Below are 19,139 nucleotides of genomic sequence, written 5' to 3'. Positions count from 1 at the left end.
ATCATCATCAAACTCCTCTGGATCTCCAAGAAGTGGCGGCTCCTCGACAGTGGATGCTGGAACATGCTCGTCAAAGACCACATCCCAGCTGACAACAATCTCATTCGTCTCTGGATCATACAACCTGTCTCCCTTGGAAAGAGAGTTATACCCCACAAATACCAGCTTGCGGGACTTGGAGTCAAGCTTCCCCCTCTGCTTCTTCGGAATATGTACATACGCGTCACTCCCAAAGACACGGAAGTGCGAGACATCGGGTTTCCTGCCAAAATATGCCTCAAATGGAGTCATATGGGGTACAGAAGTCGTCAGAGAGCGGTTAATGGTATGGACAGCTGTTGCCACAGCCTCACCCCAAAGTGGACGAGGAAGATCACCATGCTCCAGCATGGTCCTCGCCATTTCCACCACAGTCCTGTTCTTACGTTCAACAACTCCATTCTCCGAAGGCGATCCGGTATTGGCCAATTCCCTCTTGATGCCATGATATGCACAAAACCGGAAAAATACAGTCGAGGAGAATTCACCTCCTTTGTCAGCCCTGCGAGTCTTGACCTGAAATCCAGACTCTTTCTCCACCATCACGTGCCAATCCTTGAACCGAGCAAAAGCCTGGTCCTTCTGGGAAAGAAAGTAGACCCACGTGAATCTGGTACAATCATCAAGCAGCATGAAGTAGAGAGATCCTCCCAAGGATGGTATCTGCAGTGGTCCACACAAGTCAGTGTGAATCAACTCCAATGGTTTCGAAGCCCGCCTGGAAGCCTGCTTCGGAAAGGATTCCCTGTGCTGCTTACCACATATGCAAGAACTGCAGCGTCCTTGCCTATTACCAACATCTGGCAAGCCAACCACCATCTAGTCCCGGAAGGCGCGCCGCAAAGCATCCACATTTAAGTGGCCAAAACGAAAGTGCCACAAATCTCCGACCTGAGAGCCTGTCAATGAGGAGAGTGCAGAGAGCTTGTAGATGCCATTCTCCACACCGCCTTCCCAAACAACTTTGCCTGTCTCACGGTCCCTTAGAGCAACTGAATGCTCCTCAAATTCCACCCGAAAGCCAGTCTTGCATACCTCATGCACTGACAGAAGATGAAAACCCAGAGCAGGGACATAAAGAACACGGGAAGCATGCTTGCCCCCCTTGCCGTCGGGAATAATCTCCATCCGGCCCTCACTATGTATCGGAATAGTGGAGTTATCGCCAATAAAGATACGACCTGACTGCCGTTTAAGATCCAGAAAGAAGTCACGGGATGGAGTCATGTGCCTGGAAGCACTACTGTCGAGAATCCATTCCCGGGTATCCTTCGCGGTGAAGCCAACTGCCTCCTCACTCGAAGATGATGAAGCATCGGAGTCCACCATCTCTAAGTGCACAAATGCCGGAGTCTTCGCACCTGAGGCTGAGGAATCAGCACTCTTCCCTGTTCGCTTAGGACACTTCCTCCAGTAGTGGCCTTTCTCGCCACAATCATTACAAGATCTTTCGGCCTTCAGCTTCTCTCGTTCTGGATCTGGCTTCTTCTCAATAGACTTCTCCGGTGAAGCCTTCCCTTTGCCCTTGTTGGTATTACGGCCTTTCGACCGTTGGCCAGTTAAGGCCCCTGATCCTCCGCCGTGAGGAGGGTTCGTGAAACGTTCCTCCTGGTCCAAGACCATTGGCACATGGTGCTGAGCCTACCACTCGTGATCAACGAGGAATAGAAAGCAGAATACTGACTAGGCAAGTGGGAAAGTAACGTGATGGCCATATCTTCGGATGATATCTCTTTCCCAGCTTGAAGGACTTCCTGCTGAAGGGCTTGCAGCTTGTTAATGTGTTCCCGCATCGTTGAAGACTTTGCAGGGTTCATAACCCGCATCTGCACTTCCAAGGATATCCGCTTCATGGGTGACACCCTGTTGTACAAAGAAGCCAAGTGCTCCCATATGCCTCTCGCCAGCGTCATGTGCTTCACATGGTTGATCACTTGTGGTGTGCAATTGAGGAAAATAAACGACCGGACCCTGGCGTTGACACGATCCCACATGTGTGCCTGTGCCTCTCGGTCCTTCCTCGTCGATATTAACTCCCCTTCCTCAGCTTCCGGCCGTGGCACCCCTATGATAATAAAATCAGCAAGGTCATATGACTCCAAAACTGACTCCATCATGACCTTCCAGATGCCGTAATTGGACCCATCCAACTGACGATCCACTGGGAACGTGGGGAGAGTCGGAATCTTCACGTGCTTCTCAGCCATCTCTAATAAATCTGCCATCGCGGAGAGTAACCTGAAAGGGTGGGTGGGTGGGAAAAAAAATCTGAAAATCTGCAAGTGGCTGTCCAGCACCTTTGCCCGCCTTCCTCTTGCACCTTCTCTTCCCGTTCAGCCCGAAACAGTCCACCAATCAGCAACCTGTTGCTCCCCCTCTTGCTCAGAAAAACGCCCAAGATCTCCTAGAGCCTAGGGCTCTGATACCATGTCAGAATATGCAGCGGAAATGATAACCAAACTTGGGTAGACAAGAGCAAGTAGACTGCAGAGAATAAACAGCACAAGAAACACAGAGAGATAGGTGTGTAAATTCTTCTCTATACACAAGATCCCGGAAAAATTGAATGAGAAAGTGGTGGGGGCTGAGAGGCTATATATACATCTCATAGAGGACAGTCGGCCAGCAGCAAGAGTGCCCACGACTGGAGAAAAAATCTCACGACTGATGAAAACCAGTCGGCCAGCAACCCTGAAGCCCACGACTGATGAAGATCCAATCGGCCAGCACTGGGGTGCTCCCGGCATCATCTGGCAGCCCTCCCACCACTAGGAAAAATGGGAAAAAATAGGGAAAAAATACGGGGAGTGTGGAAAAATGATAAGACACCTCATAAGGGCGGGCACACCCACAACAAAGGCCCTGGTGTATACAAATAGACAGGAGATGACTTCTAACAGCAGGAGCTTCAGAGATGCCTGGTTGGTGGCAGCATTGATATTTTGATGATGCAGGAGCACCACTTGGGTGAGAGCAGGATCCGGAGATATGGTTCGGTGATGCCTGGTAGATGGGACACCTTTTGGTCTGCAGGGTTTGGTCCTTTGGGTGGAGAGGGAGGAGTATGCATGGTCATTGCAGATGTATGGCGGCAGTCCATTGTGGATCAAGGGATCATTGTGCCTGGTAGAGCACAGTATGTCATTCTGAGGATGCATGATGAGCTAGTGGGCGCATCAACGTCTATGCGCCCAACCATGCTAGTGCCAGAGCAGAGTTCTGGACCCAGGTTACGAATGCATTGCCAGAGGCCGCACATTGGTGTGTCGGGGGTGACTTTTGCATGTCACTAAGGATCACAGATGCATGGCAGCATGGGGCCTTCTCCCGCTCCCAGGACAGTCTTAGTTTCTCTCGGTCGGATCGCCGGCAGGGAGGGACTAATCTATCACGGATTGATCACTTTTATGTGGGCGGCTGGTTAGGGGAGCGAGGGGGCTCCATTGGCATTCTCGCTGGCACCTCATTTTCAGATCATGCGCCAGTTATTTTGACACTTGAGGAGAGGACACGGGAGCCCAGCTTGCAGTTGAGGATCCCAGAGAGGGTACTTACAGATCCTAGCCTCGCAGAGGACATTGAGAGGATCTGGCATGATAGTCAGTGTTCTGACCAGGATGCAGCAAGCCAGTGTGCCCAGGGACTCATAGAGCTTAGCTCTTTTCTGCACGCTGCAGCTTTGACACGGCTGGGAGAGATTCGCGAGCGGGAGCAGCGGCTGAGACGCAGCCTTGCTTCGCTTCAGCGCCTTCAGGAGCAGCAGCCTGCATGTGAGTGGGTGGCGTCCCAGCTGAGCCAGGCACGCCAGGAGGTTAGAGAGGCAGAGGAGCAGAGACATGAGTTTTACTATCGTCGCCAGGCCTCTCAGTGGACGCACCTTGGGGATAGAGTGACTGGGGAGTTTTTTGAGATTACTGGACCCCGCCATGCTCGAGCAGGAGTCCGTCAGCTTGGGAGGCCGGACGGGTCTGTAGCTACCGAGCCCGAGGAGATCAGAGCCATTGCCACTGGGTTCTATAGAGACCTGCTTTCAGCAGAGCCAACCACTGAGGCTCGGGATGCTTGCAGACAGACGGTGTGGGCCCATGTGCAGAGGAGGGTCACAGATCGTATGCGTACAGTCCTTGGTGCGCCTCTTTCAGAGGTTGAGCTTACTGAGGCCTTGAGGGTCCTGCCGCGCCATAGTTGCCCAGGGGAGGACGGGCTGACGCCTGCCTTTTTTATGCGCTATTGGGACCTTTTGGGGCCAGGCCTCCGCAGGGGCTTTCAGTATGTTTTGGACACTAGGGTGATGCCACAGAGCTTTTCAGAGGGCTTGATCTTTCTTATCCCCAAGGGGGAGGGAGTATCAGATGATATTCGGCATTGGAGACCTATTACGATCCTCAATACTATCTATAAGGTCTTAGCAAAGGCCTTGAGTTTGAGGATCCAGCCCTTCCTGGGGGAGTTGATTCATGCTACCCAGACAGGATTCGTCAAGGAGCGTAGTATCCTTGACAACATTTTCACCTTCTGGGAGGCGACCGGCCGAGCTAGATTTCTTGGTGAGGACTTGGTCGTGATGGTTCTCGATTTTGAGAAGGCATACGATAGAGTCGATTGGGGTTTCTTAGAGGGCACTATGCTTCGCCTGGGCTTTGAGCCAGGTTGGATTAAAGGGGTGGCGGCTCTGTATTCCACAGCTCGCACCCAGGTGTTGATTGCAGGAGGACGGGGGCCGAGTTTTGAGCTGACCAGATCAATCCGTCAAGGGTGTCCCCTCGCCCCTTTTCTTTTTCTCTTCTTTGCGGAGGCTATGAGCATGTATTTGACGGCAGAGGAGGTTGGTTTGAGAGGACTCCAGCTCCCAGTTCGGGGGGAGGGGACCTGCTCGATGCTGAGTTTGTTGACGACACGGGCTTATTTTTGCATGGCCATGAGGCCAATCTTCTTCAGGTAGAGCAGTCGCTCCAGGTTTTTAGTGCAGCTTCAGGCGCATTGATCAATTGGCGCAAGACAGTGGCCTTTTGGATCAGTAGCGCTCCCACTCCGGCATGGAGCCCAGACCCCGGTTTTAGATGGATTCCTCCAGGCACAGCAGTGCGGTATTTGGGATGCCAGATTGGACTAGATTTGTCACCTGAGCAGCAGATTGCCCCACTTCTTCTGAGCATTCGGAAGAAGCTTTTGTATTGGAGTACAGCTCGACTATCCTTGGCCGGGAGGGTGGTGGTGGCAAATCAGGTGCTGTTAGCGACCATGTGGTACATTACGTCTTGCTGGATCTTCTCGAGCTCTTGCATCAGCCAGGTACAGAGGCTGATCAGGAACTTTCTTTGGTCTGGGCGGGACGGTCAACCAGCTCGGGCAAAGGTTACATGGGCAGTTATTACACTTCCGCTGGCTCAGGGAGGCTTGGGCATTATAGATCCAGTCGATCAGAGTAGAGCCTTATTGGGGGAGCTTATTGTTCGGGGGCTGCTTCCAGGCGCTGAGCCTTGGAAAGAGCTTCTCTTGCAGCGGCAGGAGGCTCGGGCTCCCCCAGCAGGGGGCACTTGGGCACCAGAGATTCGATGGATCTTCATAGAGATGAGGAGGTCAGGCCTCAGTAGAGGACGGGAGGACAGATTTGCCTTGAGCATCCTGAGAGCTTGGGAGCTGCTGAGACCGGGGCTCTCTCAGTGACCTCCTTCTTGTGTTGAGGAGCGGGCCAGACAGCCGCTCATCTGGAGCCCAATGGTTCGCACAGAGCAGGGTCATATGCTAGGTTCTCGGCCTCGTCTAGCCTGGGGACCTTTGGCGGCAGGCCCAGCACGTAGCTTTGGAGACTGGCAGGCCTTCTGCAGTCTACCAGAGGAGATCCAGGTGGAGAGGCTGAGTCACTTCAGAGGGGGATTGATTATGAGGGATGACATTCAGGAGGCACTCACAGAGGAGTGGTTCACGCCTATCGAGCTAGTGGCCCCACGGTGGTGGATGGGAGCCTTTACACACTTGGAGATCCTGATTGCTGTTAGAGCTTGCACTGAGGATGGCAGATGCCTCTACGATGAGATTCAGGATGAGGGCAGACTTCAGAGAGTGGAGGTGGAGTCGCCTTTGGTTGCAGAGTGCACCTTTCAGAGGATACGGGTAGTGGCCGCCGCTTCTCGGAAGTGGCATATTGACCCAAACCCTGCAGATGTGCTCCCGGATTGGCGCATATGAGCATATGCAGCGCGCCCCTTGGCCCAGCTACAGTGGGACCCTGGTGAGTACGAGTGGCATGATCCTTATGCATCCCTTGAGGCCACAGAGATTACCTTTTTTCAGTATACTCTGTTCGGTTGGGACGGCATATTTTGACGGCGAGGAGGATGGTCTCTCCAGCTGCAGCGGGGCACTGGCGGCTACAGGGACTCTCACAGGAGTTTCTGGAGGATTTTTGGGCCCGGCTCTGGGCTAGCCGACAGCATAGTTACCACGGAACGGGAACGTTCCGGGAACGTCGGATGCTGGAACAGGAGCGGGAACGGGAACGGGAGCGGATCGGGAACGTCGCGGAACGCCACGTCATATGACATGTCGGTATTTAGGACTAAAATGACAAAACATTTAAAATATCCAAGATTAAACTTTAAAGTCTTAAACATTAAAAATTTGAAGAGTCCAGACTCCAGACTCCAAATAGAAACTGAAAAGAAAGTACATCGCATGTGGAATCTGGATATATAGAAACTGAAAAAGAAAGTACATCGCATGACAAGTACAAAACTAGCCTCAAGGGCCAAGGTAACTGGTGAGTCAAAGACTAGTCATCAGCAAGTGGGATCTCATCCTCCTGTCCAGGCTGTCCCTCAGTCTGCTCATCCTCATGCTGCTCCACATCATCCTCTCCCTCTGGCTGATCCTCACCATCATTGTCATCAAGATCAAGGCAAAATCCAATAAATGGCTCTGGAGTACACTCAGCCCTGAACTTGTTAAGCAAACGCAAGTTTGCATTAACAAATACAAGGTCATTTGCCTTCTGGACACCAAGCCTGTTCCTCTTCTTGCTTGCAATGTTTCCAAAACTGCTCCATAAGCGCTCACATGGCGAGGAGCTAGCACCCTGGCTAAGCACTCGAATGGCCAATCTTTGCAGCAATGGTGTATCTGCCCCATAATCCTCCCACCACCGTGCACTGGATATCTTGAACCTATCATTCTGTGCATCCTGCAAAGCGAAGAGGCCTCTCTTTTGTCGATAGAAGGAAAGGTCTTCACGAACCCTCCTCCTATCATCTGCACTGGGTACAAGCTTCCTCAAGATATCCTCCCAACCCTGCACAACCTCTGCATCTGTCTCTTGTCCTTTGCCTTGAAATTCTGGATCCACCACAAATGCAGCAGCCTCTAATGCAGAGTGATACTCTGTCCACCTGCTTGTCGCAAGACGAGATAGCTCCTGTCTCCTACCCCCATCCAAAGTCTGTAGAGATAGGATTCTCTCAATCATCCTGTCCATCCCCTCATACACCTTGCCAATGCAAGGCTCATCTCCATCAAGAAGCCTCAACATAAGAATGATTGGCCGCACAACCTGCAACAATACCTCAACAGTGTCCCAAAAAGTGTCATCAAGCACAATGGACCTGCATCGAATACCTGCCACTGAGGTACGCTCTCGCCATGCATCCCACTCCTCACAAACTACAAGCTGCCTCAAATGATTCTTCACTTCAAAAAGACGCTTTAGCATAAGGAAATTATATGCAAAGCGTGTATCTGAATACTTTAAGAGATCCTTTGGGGATCTCTGTCGATATACAGCCAAAATGTAGTGGTGGCGAGTGATAAATGAAACAATGTGATTGCCCATTTCAATAGAAGGCTCCACCCACTGCATCTTACCAATATCTTTGAGGAGATTGTTGAGCCCATGTGACATGCAAGGAGTGAAGCAAATATGTGGGTACCTATCCTCAATGATCCTCCCTGCTGCCCTGTTTGAGTTCTCTCCATCAGAAACAAACTGGATGACATTATTGGGACCCACGTACTCAATGGCTTCACTCCAAATATTTGCCAATCTCTCTGCAGTTTTGCCCGCCTCTGAATTGTCAATAGCTTTAATAAAAAAGCTACATCCTCTGGAGTAGGCAAGGATACCCTGAATGGAGCGGCTCCTGGTGTCACTCCAACCATCACCCATGATAGTGACGCCACATCTACGCCATACATCCTGAATGGGTCCCAAGGCATCCTCTATGGCCGTCCTCTCTATGGCTAGAAGTGTAGTGCGCAATGCCTCGGATGAAGGTGGAGCATAGCCAGGTCCGAAAGAAGCAATCTCCTTCACCATATCTACAAAGTATGGGTTGCGGGCCCTTACCAAAGGAACATCTGCAGCATAAAAAAACCGTGCCACTGATGCATCTACCTGTGCCCTCCTCCCAGGGTGCCATGATGCCACAAGACTAGCCTGCACTGGACCTCGTGAAGCCTGGGTCTGGGAAGCATTTGTTCCATGTGCGGATGGCTGTGGAGCAGCCCCAAATAATGGAGTAGATGCACTCGCTGAAGATGCCACGCCTGCAGGTGTAGCTGATGATGATGTACCTCGAGGATCAAGAACAGAGGGCCGACTCCCTGCTGCATCAAGTCTATCTGCAAGTGCCTGCAATCGTATGATATCTGCTCCTGACACTGTAGGGCAAACAGAAATGCCTTTGCCTCTAACCCCCAACAAATGGGCTCGCACACGATCCGTGCCTCCAGTCTTAATGGATCCACAAAAGTGGCACTTCCACTTGCGTGACCCTCCTCCTCTTGCACTATCATATCTGGACACAAGATCCACCTCATTCCACCAAGGGGATCTGTTTTCTGCATCTATGCCACGAGGAGGTGCCATTGAAATTGATAAATGGCTGAAAATTAAAAAAACATGCAAAATGCCCTTGCATGAGACATAAGTAAAGTGTCCACAAAGTGGAAAAAAACGCAGCAAACTAGAATCTCCAAAATCCAATGTTCATTGCGTAAATTTTAAATCTTACCTGCTGAGTGCTCAAGACTCGAGTCACGACTCACGAGTGCCACCCAAGCAAAAGAAGGGGCCAAGAGGAGGTAGGGAGCCTGGGAGAGTGACAAGTGTGCACTGTGCAGTCTGGACTCTGGGGCAGCCAACTTGCCAAGGCTCGGTAGGGAGAGTGTGGGGCAGCCTGCAGGCCCGGGCAGCCAAGAGGAAGGTAGAATGGAGAGTGTGCCCACTGCTGTAGGCTGTGGGGCAGCCAAGGGGAGCCGGGGCAGCCAAGGTTGAAGGGGGCAGCATGGAGTAAAGAAAGCAGCCAACATTGCAGGCGCAGCCAACGAAGCAGGCGCAACCAACGAAGCAAGCGAAAAAAACAAAAAACCGCCGTACGCTGCGAAAAAAAGGCCGCCGGCGACTAGCGATAAGGCACTTTTACCGGAACGCCCGGAACGTGCGTTCCGCCCTGGCGTTCCGGCGTTCCGACTCGCGTTCCGCCACGCTCCCCGGCAACTGGCCCGTTCCGGCTCCCGTTTCCACGTTCCGGGCACGCCATGCGATTCGGAGCGGCGTTCCGGCGTTCCAGGAAGGCGGAACGCCGTTCCGCGGTAACTATGCCCGAGAGGCCCGCAGGATCTCGACTTTCCAGTGGCTGGTCGCCCACAGGGACTCAGCAGTTGGCACCTGACATTGCCTTTGGGACTGCCTCAGGCGCAGCAGATTTGGCTGCGGAGGCTGCGTATTCTGGCCCCCCTCTCTCCAGAGGGTACGTATACGTGGGGTGCCGCTGCTTGGTCAACTTCGTCAGGGCCTGCTATGGACTATGAGACGGAGCAGGACAGCCAGGCCATCAGATTCATTAGGGGCCAGCCTCGCCTTGTTCCTTCACCGGATTTCTCATCCGCCAGAGCTGGACACAGGAGAGGGATCTACGATGGGAGCTCCTCAGCAGCATCACCATCTGGTTCACCTGGAAGGCCCGGTGTTTCAGGGCCTTTGAGGGGAGACTGGAGCCGCCAGCAGAGACTGTTCGGGGGATTTGGCAGGAGTTGATCCACACCTTGCGGGGACAGTACGACCGCATTCGGGGCGACTCGGATGAGGCGATCTTGCGGCGCCAGGCCTTTCACACCACCTGGCGCAGCGGCCCCTTCTATACCCTTCACGCGGGGTCCCCCCGCTGGCACTACAGGCCACCTGTTTGGCTTTCCCCCCTCCTATTGTATGATATAGCCATTCAGTTCTCTGTACTGATACTTGTACTTTTCAGCACCTAGGGAGAGTCTCCCTGGCTGCCCTGCTTTGTTCTCTGCTCTGTTTTTCTTGTGAGCAGGAGAGGATCTTTTGTAGCCCTACGAGCGTTTTTTATAACTAATGAAAGGATCTTTTCTCGAAAAAAAAAAAAGAAGAAGACGAATTACTCTTCCCCTGTTGGGGTTTGGTACTGGACTGAGATGACTGCTTGGGCTTGCCTCCGTTCATCTTCATTTCTTCATTCTGAGCAAGAGTCAGAGCCCGGTCATATGTACTTGGTTCAAAGTTACGAACTGTGAACCGAATGTTAGAGTCCAATCCACGAATGAATTGCTCCATCTTAGCCTACTCAGATAATCCTAACTGATGTGCTAAAGTAATAACCTTACCGAAAAACTAAAGCACTGGGGATCCGTTCTGTCTGAGTCCATAGAACTCGTCTTTCAGACCGGTCATGTACTGGGGCGGGAGAAATCTGGTCTTCAGGTCATGGACAAAGATGTCCCAGTCAAAGGCTGTGACACCTGTGGCCTGGTCTGTATGAATACTAGACCAATGCTGCCACCAAGTGACTGCCTCACCAGTGAGATGGGGAGCCGCTAAGTGGACTTTGTCTTGTGGGTCTGTGATCCTAGCTAATGGAAAATAAGCATTAAACTGATGAACAAATTGATTAACTGATGAATGATCACACTTACCATCATACTTACTGAAATTTAGTTGACTGCGAATGATGGTGGTTGATGCTGCTGCGGGCTGCTGGCTGGTGACACCTATGACTGGGGAGACTGAGGAGAGCTGCTGATACCTCAAGTGTATGGCCTCCTTTTCCCGTTGGTGTTCGAGTAACATACGTTCTCGATCAAGCTCACGTTGGTGTTCCCGAGCAACGAGTTCAGCCTGACGCCGGTCTTCGTCGATCCTGCGTTGGGCTTCCTCATAGTCCCGTCTTTCTTCTTTTTCTCTTCTCCTTCGGGCCTCGTCCTCTCTCCTTTGTTGTTCCATCTGAAAGAAGAGGGAGATGTAGTCCGGTGCTGCTGGAGGTGTAGAAGGACGTGTTGCTGCTGCCTCCAAGAGTTGGAGAGTAGCTCGTTCTGAGCTCTAAGAAGAGCTATGGTGTCTGTTGTGATGGAAGAACGAGGTCTCCTTCGGGGGAGACGTCTTCCGACTGATGAGTACTCTCTCCTGTAGACATGATGCTGAAGTCGGTGGTCGTGCCGAAACGCAATCTAACCATCCAAGGATGCCCCCACGCTAGGACACGGTGTGTGTGGACAATCTGAATCTGATACCAATGTCATATGCAGCGGAAGTCTTTGTATTGGAAGATCCTATCACACAAATGCTCGCACCGTCTTCTGTATCCTGAGTTTCGTGAGTTTAGCAATCCATTTCAATACTTCAAACTTTAAAGAGATGAGAGAGAGAGAGATGATAATTGTACACCAGATTGGGTCCCGAATTACCCACTGAAGGGCCCCCTATCCCGATAACGAGATAGTATTTGCTTTATTTCTTTAGAGAGAATGACTGTGGACTGTAGATAAGCCAAACGCAAGACCTCGGAGGATCGGAGAGTGGCTGATCTGTACACTGCTGTAGAAACACCTCGATGACTTGATCTCGAGCCTATGCACTCTTCCCAAGGGCATGAGGAAGGGCTGCACACCTGAGGCTGAGAGAAGAAGAAGGTGGACTGTTCTACACTATGTTAGAATGCTGAAAACACTTATGAATGCTGTGTACCTTCACCAGATGACTGCTGCATGTATGGATGATGCACAAAAGGCTGGATACTGATGCAAACTGCAGATTCAGGGCTGGAAACTGCTGCAAACTGTTGATTCAGGGCTGGAAACTGCTGTGGACAGAAACGCAGACCTGTAGGAAGCTGCTGAACTGAAAAACGCAGGTGTTCTGAGACTGCTGGACAGAAACGCAAAGGTCCTGAGGCTGCTGGACAGAAACGCATGCATGTACTGCTGCTGGACAGAAAACGCAGGCTGGCTGCAGACTGATTGCTGGCGTTGAACTGAGGCTTGACAGTATGCTGAATTAGAGACTGTAGAGGACTGAATCAGGGCTGCTTTGATGCTGAAAACAGGCTGATAGCAGGCGCCTAGGGCTGACTGAAGCAAGGGTTCTCAAGGTTGGAGAAGCAAGCTTATGAGCTCCAAGGACTGGATTAGTCTAGGGCTGAAGGCAAGGATGCTCCTAGGGCTGAGGAGAAGAGCTCTTAGCACAATGAAGACTGAATGAGAAAAGAGGCCCTATGCAAGTCTATTTATACTAACTGGAGGTTGGTCATTTAATAAAGTTTATATTTATAAATGCCCAATAATGCAAATAATGCTAAATAAATACTATTAAATATGAGAAAAATACCAGATAAATCCTAGTGAATTCCCTAAGGCTTCTGGGATGTTCTAAATAATGCACAAGCATATGAATGCATATTATGCAGGATGCAGAGTGCTTTTTGATGCAAACCCTAAGGCTTCTACTGACTCTACATGCATGAATGATTCTCTCCAAGTGGGTTAAGGGACTTGACTGACTAACTGACCCGCTAAGGCTGAGGAATGACCTACGTAGCTCGTGCCTGACTTATCCTGGACTGAGGATGTACAATGGGGTCACGGCGTACGACAAATATCATCCTATTGGGTTCTAAAACTGTACAACTGTTGCACTTCTGATGATGAGCCATCTTGTCACCATGCACTGAGTGCAGAGTGCATGTGACAGACAGTGTAGAGACCTCCTAGATCGAATGGAAAGCCAAAAAGTCGCAAAATCAAGAACATAGATCTCATGCCACCCGGATCGAAAGGATAGGCCGTATCTCCCCTTGCCACGAGTGTGCTGCCACCTGGATCAAACGTAAAGTAATGCCGCCTCACCGTGAAAAGGTGATCTCCAACGATGCTCGGATCGAATGGAGAGGTCAATGGACTCCTGTGATGATGAGGCTAGACAAGCTCCTCCCTGGATCGAAGGAAAATCCAAGACACTCTTAACTCCAAGGCAGTAGTCCCGCGATGATCTGGTATGAATGAAAAGGCTAAGGAACCATCTCATAGGCCGCTTCCTTGGCCCCTCATCCACCGTACTGGAAGCTCACTATTTTAATTGCACCGAGGCTGGTCAAGAGTCAAGACCTCGGCCGACCTTGCTACGCGAGACGTCCTCCATTGACTCTCCGTCAGCAGTTGCAAATTTATCAGTTAGGTCTCCACGACCTTAATCACAAGATGGTCAAAATGCTTTCCCAGCATTCTTGACATAAAACAGTCATTTACAAACAGTCACAAAATACAGTTTCTATATTAACTCTCATTTTTTCACATTATCCCTCATCAATCCACATTGCTTATTCCACATTCCAGTTATATGTGTACTCATCCCATCACATCAATCCAAAGTATCTAAACCTATTTAAAAGGCATCAAATCAATGCTATCGACAAACTCTATTTCACTCATTTACATTGTTATTATGTTGCCATTAAGTGCTACTAATCTAGATTAAGTTAATCACTATGTCTATCTCTACTAATCATGCTTAAATCATGCTACTAACCTCATATTATGAGCCCCCATGATTCTACAACTGTCATCGAAATTAGGGACCCGAAACAATAGACAAACACTTCAAATATACCAAATAGAGCTTTGAAAACACAACTGAAGAAACACATATAAAATAATGACACCACACTGAGCCAGAACGGCTGGCCCCCCCTTAGGAACTCCTTTATTTAGATAGAAACTTTTTACAAGAAACCAAGATGCAGGTGCATAAAGCACCGGATTTTCCACAAAGCAATAGCAAATCTCTTGCCCGGATATCTATCTAGTGCCAAGATAAAAACAGCACCAAAAGCCATCCGAAAACTGTCTCAAAACAGTCCATGAATCAACCCCAAATCTCCGTCAAAAGCCAAGATACAAACAGCACCATAAGCTGCCCAAAATAGTCTCAAAACAGTCCCAAAATCAGCCTTCAAATACACCGCCTGTTGCACGAGCACTGGCTGAAAACCACACGTGTGGGCAATGTAGGACTGTACCGATGCTGTACTGAAGCTGCTGAAAACGAGCACTGCTGTATGGAGGTGGCTATAAGAAGCTGTACAAGGTTGGCAACCAGCAGCCCAAAAGTGGAGAGAGAAGGTGCTGTACAGCCTGTGTATAACCAGCTGTACTGAAGCTGCTGAAAACGAGCACTGCTGTATGGAGGTGGCTATAAGAAGCTGTTCAAGGCTGGCAACCAGCAGCCCCAAAGCGGAGAGAGAAGGTGCTGTACAGCCTGTGTATAACCAGTTGAGGGAGAGGATAAACTGTTGTCAGCAGTACGGCCAGCGTACAGAAGAAAACGGACAGCTGCCTGCTGGTGGCTGCTGTGTACGGCCAGCACAAGGAGAACCATCGACTGTACCTGCTGTACGGACAGTGCTGAGGGGAAAGAGAGAGTGAATAGCTGCAGCCAGCCAGTAGAGGTATGCACATCCTGCTTTAATAAAGTCGACAAGCTTTATATTGGCCTTGTGCTTTTCCTTTTCTGCTAAAAGAGGTTGGGTGTGCTCAAAATATCCCTGTTTTTGCTTTTCCCCAAACTTGCTCCCCAAGTTTTAGCTAGGCGCCTCCTTCTGTCCACTTGTACAGGCCCAAATAATAATAAGTCCAACCCGTCTTTAATGATGTGTGAACACACTGACTTATAAACATTATAAGTCACTTTATTGATAAAAATCCCATAGTGCTCATGCTGCGAGGCCAATCTTCTTTGCCAGTGAATGCCTTGGCTCTGCTCAGTGTGTGAAACACTGGTCAAGACTGGTGAAGGGACCAAATGGTGACCCTAGAGGACTCTAGATGTTAGGTCCCAAACTAATCGAGGTTAAGCTAACCCAAGGTTAGTACATAAAACTAAACCTTGATTAGTGTTTAGTTGACTCAAATGGTCCACATCTCCTCCTATCCATCTCTGAATGTATTCCTGCAATCTCTCCTCAAGCTCTTCATTGTGATATTGTTTCTCGTTTTACTAGAGATATTGCAATATGTGGGCAACCGCGTGGATTGGTCTATGAAACCAATCCCACAGGTTTCACACAGCTCAAATGTCCGGGACCTCCTGTCCATCTCTAAATGTATTCTTGCCATCTCCTCCTGTCTCTCTCCTCAAGCTCTTCATTGTGATATTGCTCCGTGTTCCACAAGACAGGATGCAATATGTGGGCAACCACGTGGATTGGTCTATAAAACCAATCCCACAGCAGGTTCCACATGGCTCGAATGTCCTGGACCCTTAAAAACAGCCATGATAGATCTGATCATACACAAGACACAAGACTCAAGATTAAGAAGAGTCAAGAAACTTATTTACGGAACAGTGCATACCTTAGCAAATAAGACACTCCAGCAGTTCAATGCTTCACCAATCTTGTCCATGAACTCGTCCACGAGTCCAAGGGTACTGCCCTCTCCATGTCTGTGATGCAAAGAACACCATATGTAGGCTGAATTTCCTTTTTACAAGAGCATCAGCCTCTGTCCACAAAGTGTCCCTCATCACTGTGCACACAACAAATTCACCCTTGGAAATATCATGATTCTCCCAGGCAATCCACTCCCACGAAACAAGAGTGCCCAAGAGTCCATGGCAGACTCTAGCTATTACGTCCCAAACTAATCAAGGGTTAAGCTAGCCCAAGGTTAGTACATACAGCTAAACCCTTGATTAGGGTTTAACAGAGTGTGGGCTAGTATGGCCACCCTCCGTCATAAGTGCGAGCATGGATGAGGTGTGGATGAGGTGTGGGTTGACCAAGAGTAACCGTGGGCTAGGTATGCCTAGTTAGCAACTTACTAATAAATTAAGAGCCATAATAACACGTTACGAATAGCAAGTCCCCGGATATATAATTGACTCGAGAGGTCACTTGTTGGGGAGAGGTAGCTACATGTCAGGGTAGAGCTCAACACGGCATGCGGGACCTCTAGGCCAGCGTATGCTACAGGCAGGCAGGTGACTGGTTGCCAGGACATGCTATCAGGGCCTAGTTGACCCAGGGCAATCACACCTCATGGCTCGGGGAACCTATGGCTAAGTGGTGAGTCACTAGCCACAATCCCTTGTGTCCAAGGATGCCTATGGCATTGGGACACAGCTAGGGTTTCTCACGTATGGTTATTCATTGTTTAATTGCGGCTTAATCACAGGGTTGGGCTTTACATTGGTATCAGAGCCTGACCTGCTGGAATAAAGTCGGGAAAACTCCACTTTGGTCTACAGGCAGCTTTCTTGCTCTCCAAGGTCCAGGTGGTGTGGGACACTTGGGACGGAAAAGCAAAGGAAAGCTGGGCCTGAGGGGGAAGGTGGCATGGTTGGTGTTAGCAGGTGCAAGAGTTCTGCTGCTTCGCCATGAGAAAAAGCATAAGAGAAGCCCTGAGGCTTTTAGGTGCTTCTCTGTGTTTGTGTGTAGGAAGTTCTCTGCTTGGCTTGATGAGGCCATGTCTCACTTACATAGACTCTAAGCGAAAGTGTCCTTAACTCAGTTTCCACTAATTCATTAATTAATCACTCTTCAAATATGTTTACTCCTAAGTGAACCTATTGACAACCAACAGCAAGCATTAGTCTAATCTCACCATTAAATGCCATATATACAGCTCAAATATGACCTTTAGAAACATAGCCCTCCCATGCCTCCCCAAGTGGAGGCATTCTTTCAAATCTACCCTGGTAGCATGTATATTCAGTACCCATTCACGCCTTCTTTTTTTCTTCTTCTTTTTTGGTTTTTTTTGTGAGCAGGTCATAAGAGAGAAAACTGTTTATCACACTCTGAACATGCTAAGTCTTGATGTTACCAGAAAGTGTTTGGTAGCAGAAGGCTGGTGTCCCTTTCAGCCAATTCTAAATTTGTACTTAGTCTCACCTCCCCGAGATCTTCTATCAGTAGAAAAAATGTACACATGCATAATAGCAGATACAACACTTGTAGAAGAGAAAAAATGTATGAATATAGGGAAATGCTCCCTCCATCGCTGGCTGCCCTTGGAGGGAGACTACATGGGTGGTGGAGGGACGAGAAAGCCACACTGGGGGCTGTAATTCCAAATAATGCCCTGTTGCCTTGTGTGAGCAAAGGTCCCAGGCTCTAGGCTGTGCGCCACTCCCGCGTGACCTGAGTTGCTCCCATTCGGTCCGCATGGATGAATCTGCCGATTGTCTCCACAGGGGTTTTTGGGTGAGGGTTTGGGCCTTGCTGTATCGGGTGCGTCAAATATATGCCATGCGGCGACATTGAGGGACTGCTGTGGTAGCCAAAAAACATAACATAATCCCTTCTTACGCCGTGTAGAAGAAAATGCTGCCAAGAGAAGAGCATACCGAGACATTCAGTGCATGATGAAGTCGATCAGCCCGAGTTTGGTGTACAGAGGAGGAGGAGAGCGGATCCATGCCCATGTCCATGTCGCCGTGCTGGTCCATTGATGCGTGTGCGCCTGCGATCCTGTGCTTCATGGGAGCATGCAGAGCTGAGATTTTTGGGTTTCGGGGGGAAACCAAAACCTTAGGCTCAATTCTCGCAAGCCGATGATAATGATGAGGGGGGAGCAGCGCAGGGTGCAAGCACCAGCTAGCTGCCGCTGCCCGCAGGGTGAAGTGCATTGGCGTCTCTCTCTAGACCTCACGTAAGTTTGCATACAATTTTTTTTTTAATGCAAAGAAATTTATATTAAGTATCAAAAAAGATACAGCACCCTAAGGTGAACACTGGAGCTTATGGACTTTCCTAAGCAGTAGATCCACAGTAGCTTTAATCTTCCCTCTCTCCCTAGTCCTTGCTAATACAAGACCTTCTACCACTAGATTCCTTACTCTCCCTATGGAGCTATAGTCACAGCTGGATCCCCTATGTAGTAAAGCATTCCTAGATTCCCATATCCTGCTTAGTATCAAGCCTCTCAGTGTTTGCCACACTTGATATATGGCAGGGTTCATCCTGCCCTTGCATCCAATGACTGCTTGCTTCCAGTTGACCTTGTCATGCACTCCACAGTCACTGAGGATTCTGCTGACTGCTGCCCACACAGGGTACACCTCCTTGCACTCCCAAAAGGCATGCCTCATAGATTCCTTATGGGTTTTGCATCTGGGACAGTAAGGGTTCCCCTGGCTCCACTTGCTGGTTATGCCCCTAACTGGTAGTTTCCTATTCAATATTCTCCACAGGAGTAGGTCCAATCTGCCTGAGCCTGTAGAGCCCCATGTCTGCCTGGCTCTCTGCCTGCAATAATCCACTGTCAGAGTGCAGTTTTCCTTCTTCCAGGCAACAGCTATTCTCATAGCCCATTTCTGTCTAGACACCTTGGGTCTTATGCTTGGGAGGGACCAATACTTGAAGCTAACCCTTGTGGTCACCATTGGGGAGGTGGGCCATTCCCTCCTGATATTGCTCAGTACATGAAGCATCAGTCTTTGCTCTACATTGTTAAGTGCATTCCATCTACCAGCAGGGATCAGCCATTGTTTAGTAGTGGAGCACCAGATGTCCTTGAACTTTGCCAAACCCTTTGCTTCCAGCCTTTTTGCTACTCTGGGGTTAGCTTCCACTGCTGGGACACCATTTTGCATTGCATCTTTGCAAAGCCATATGCTCTACTCAAGGGATGAGTCAAACCGGGAACCCATCCATACTGCCTCCTTAGTTGTTGCTTTCCAGCTGTTTACTAGCTTCATGGTAAGGGAGGAGTTCCAGCCCTTTAGCTTGTCAGGGTGCATTAGCTTATCAATCCAGCTTGTATTGAGCCATTGGGAGCCTTTAAGTGAGGCCTGCTCAATTCTCCACTAAATG

The 19,139-nt window shown here is 49.7% G+C and overlaps 1 protein-coding gene across 7 annotated transcripts in view; it reads right to left on the bottom strand.

Annotated features, from left to right (window-relative positions):
- The window catches only part of LOC147636133 (lipid phosphate phosphatase epsilon 2, chloroplastic-like), an 80,885-nt gene extending 62,896 nt beyond the window's left edge, over window positions 1–17,989 (bottom strand). For all 7 annotated transcript variants that reach the window (XM_086801579.1, XM_086801577.1, XM_086801581.1 and 4 more), the window contains exon 1: window positions 17,672–17,989. In XM_086801579.1, the coding sequence (XP_086657705.1) occupies window positions 17,672–17,953 (282 nt within the window). In that variant the 5' untranslated portion in view covers window positions 17,954–17,989. The remainder of the gene's footprint in view (window positions 1–17,671) is intronic.
- Window positions 17,990–19,139: the final 1,150 nt, after the last annotated feature.

Source organism: Cibotium barometz, chromosome 8 (genome assembly GCF_041138505.1).
Source record: "Cibotium barometz isolate CiBa-2024 chromosome 8, ASM4113850v1, whole genome shotgun sequence".
NCBI classification, from domain to species: domain Eukaryota; kingdom Viridiplantae; phylum Streptophyta; class Polypodiopsida; order Cyatheales; family Cibotiaceae; genus Cibotium; species Cibotium barometz.
This window is presented reverse-complemented; position numbering and strand designations above follow the sequence as displayed.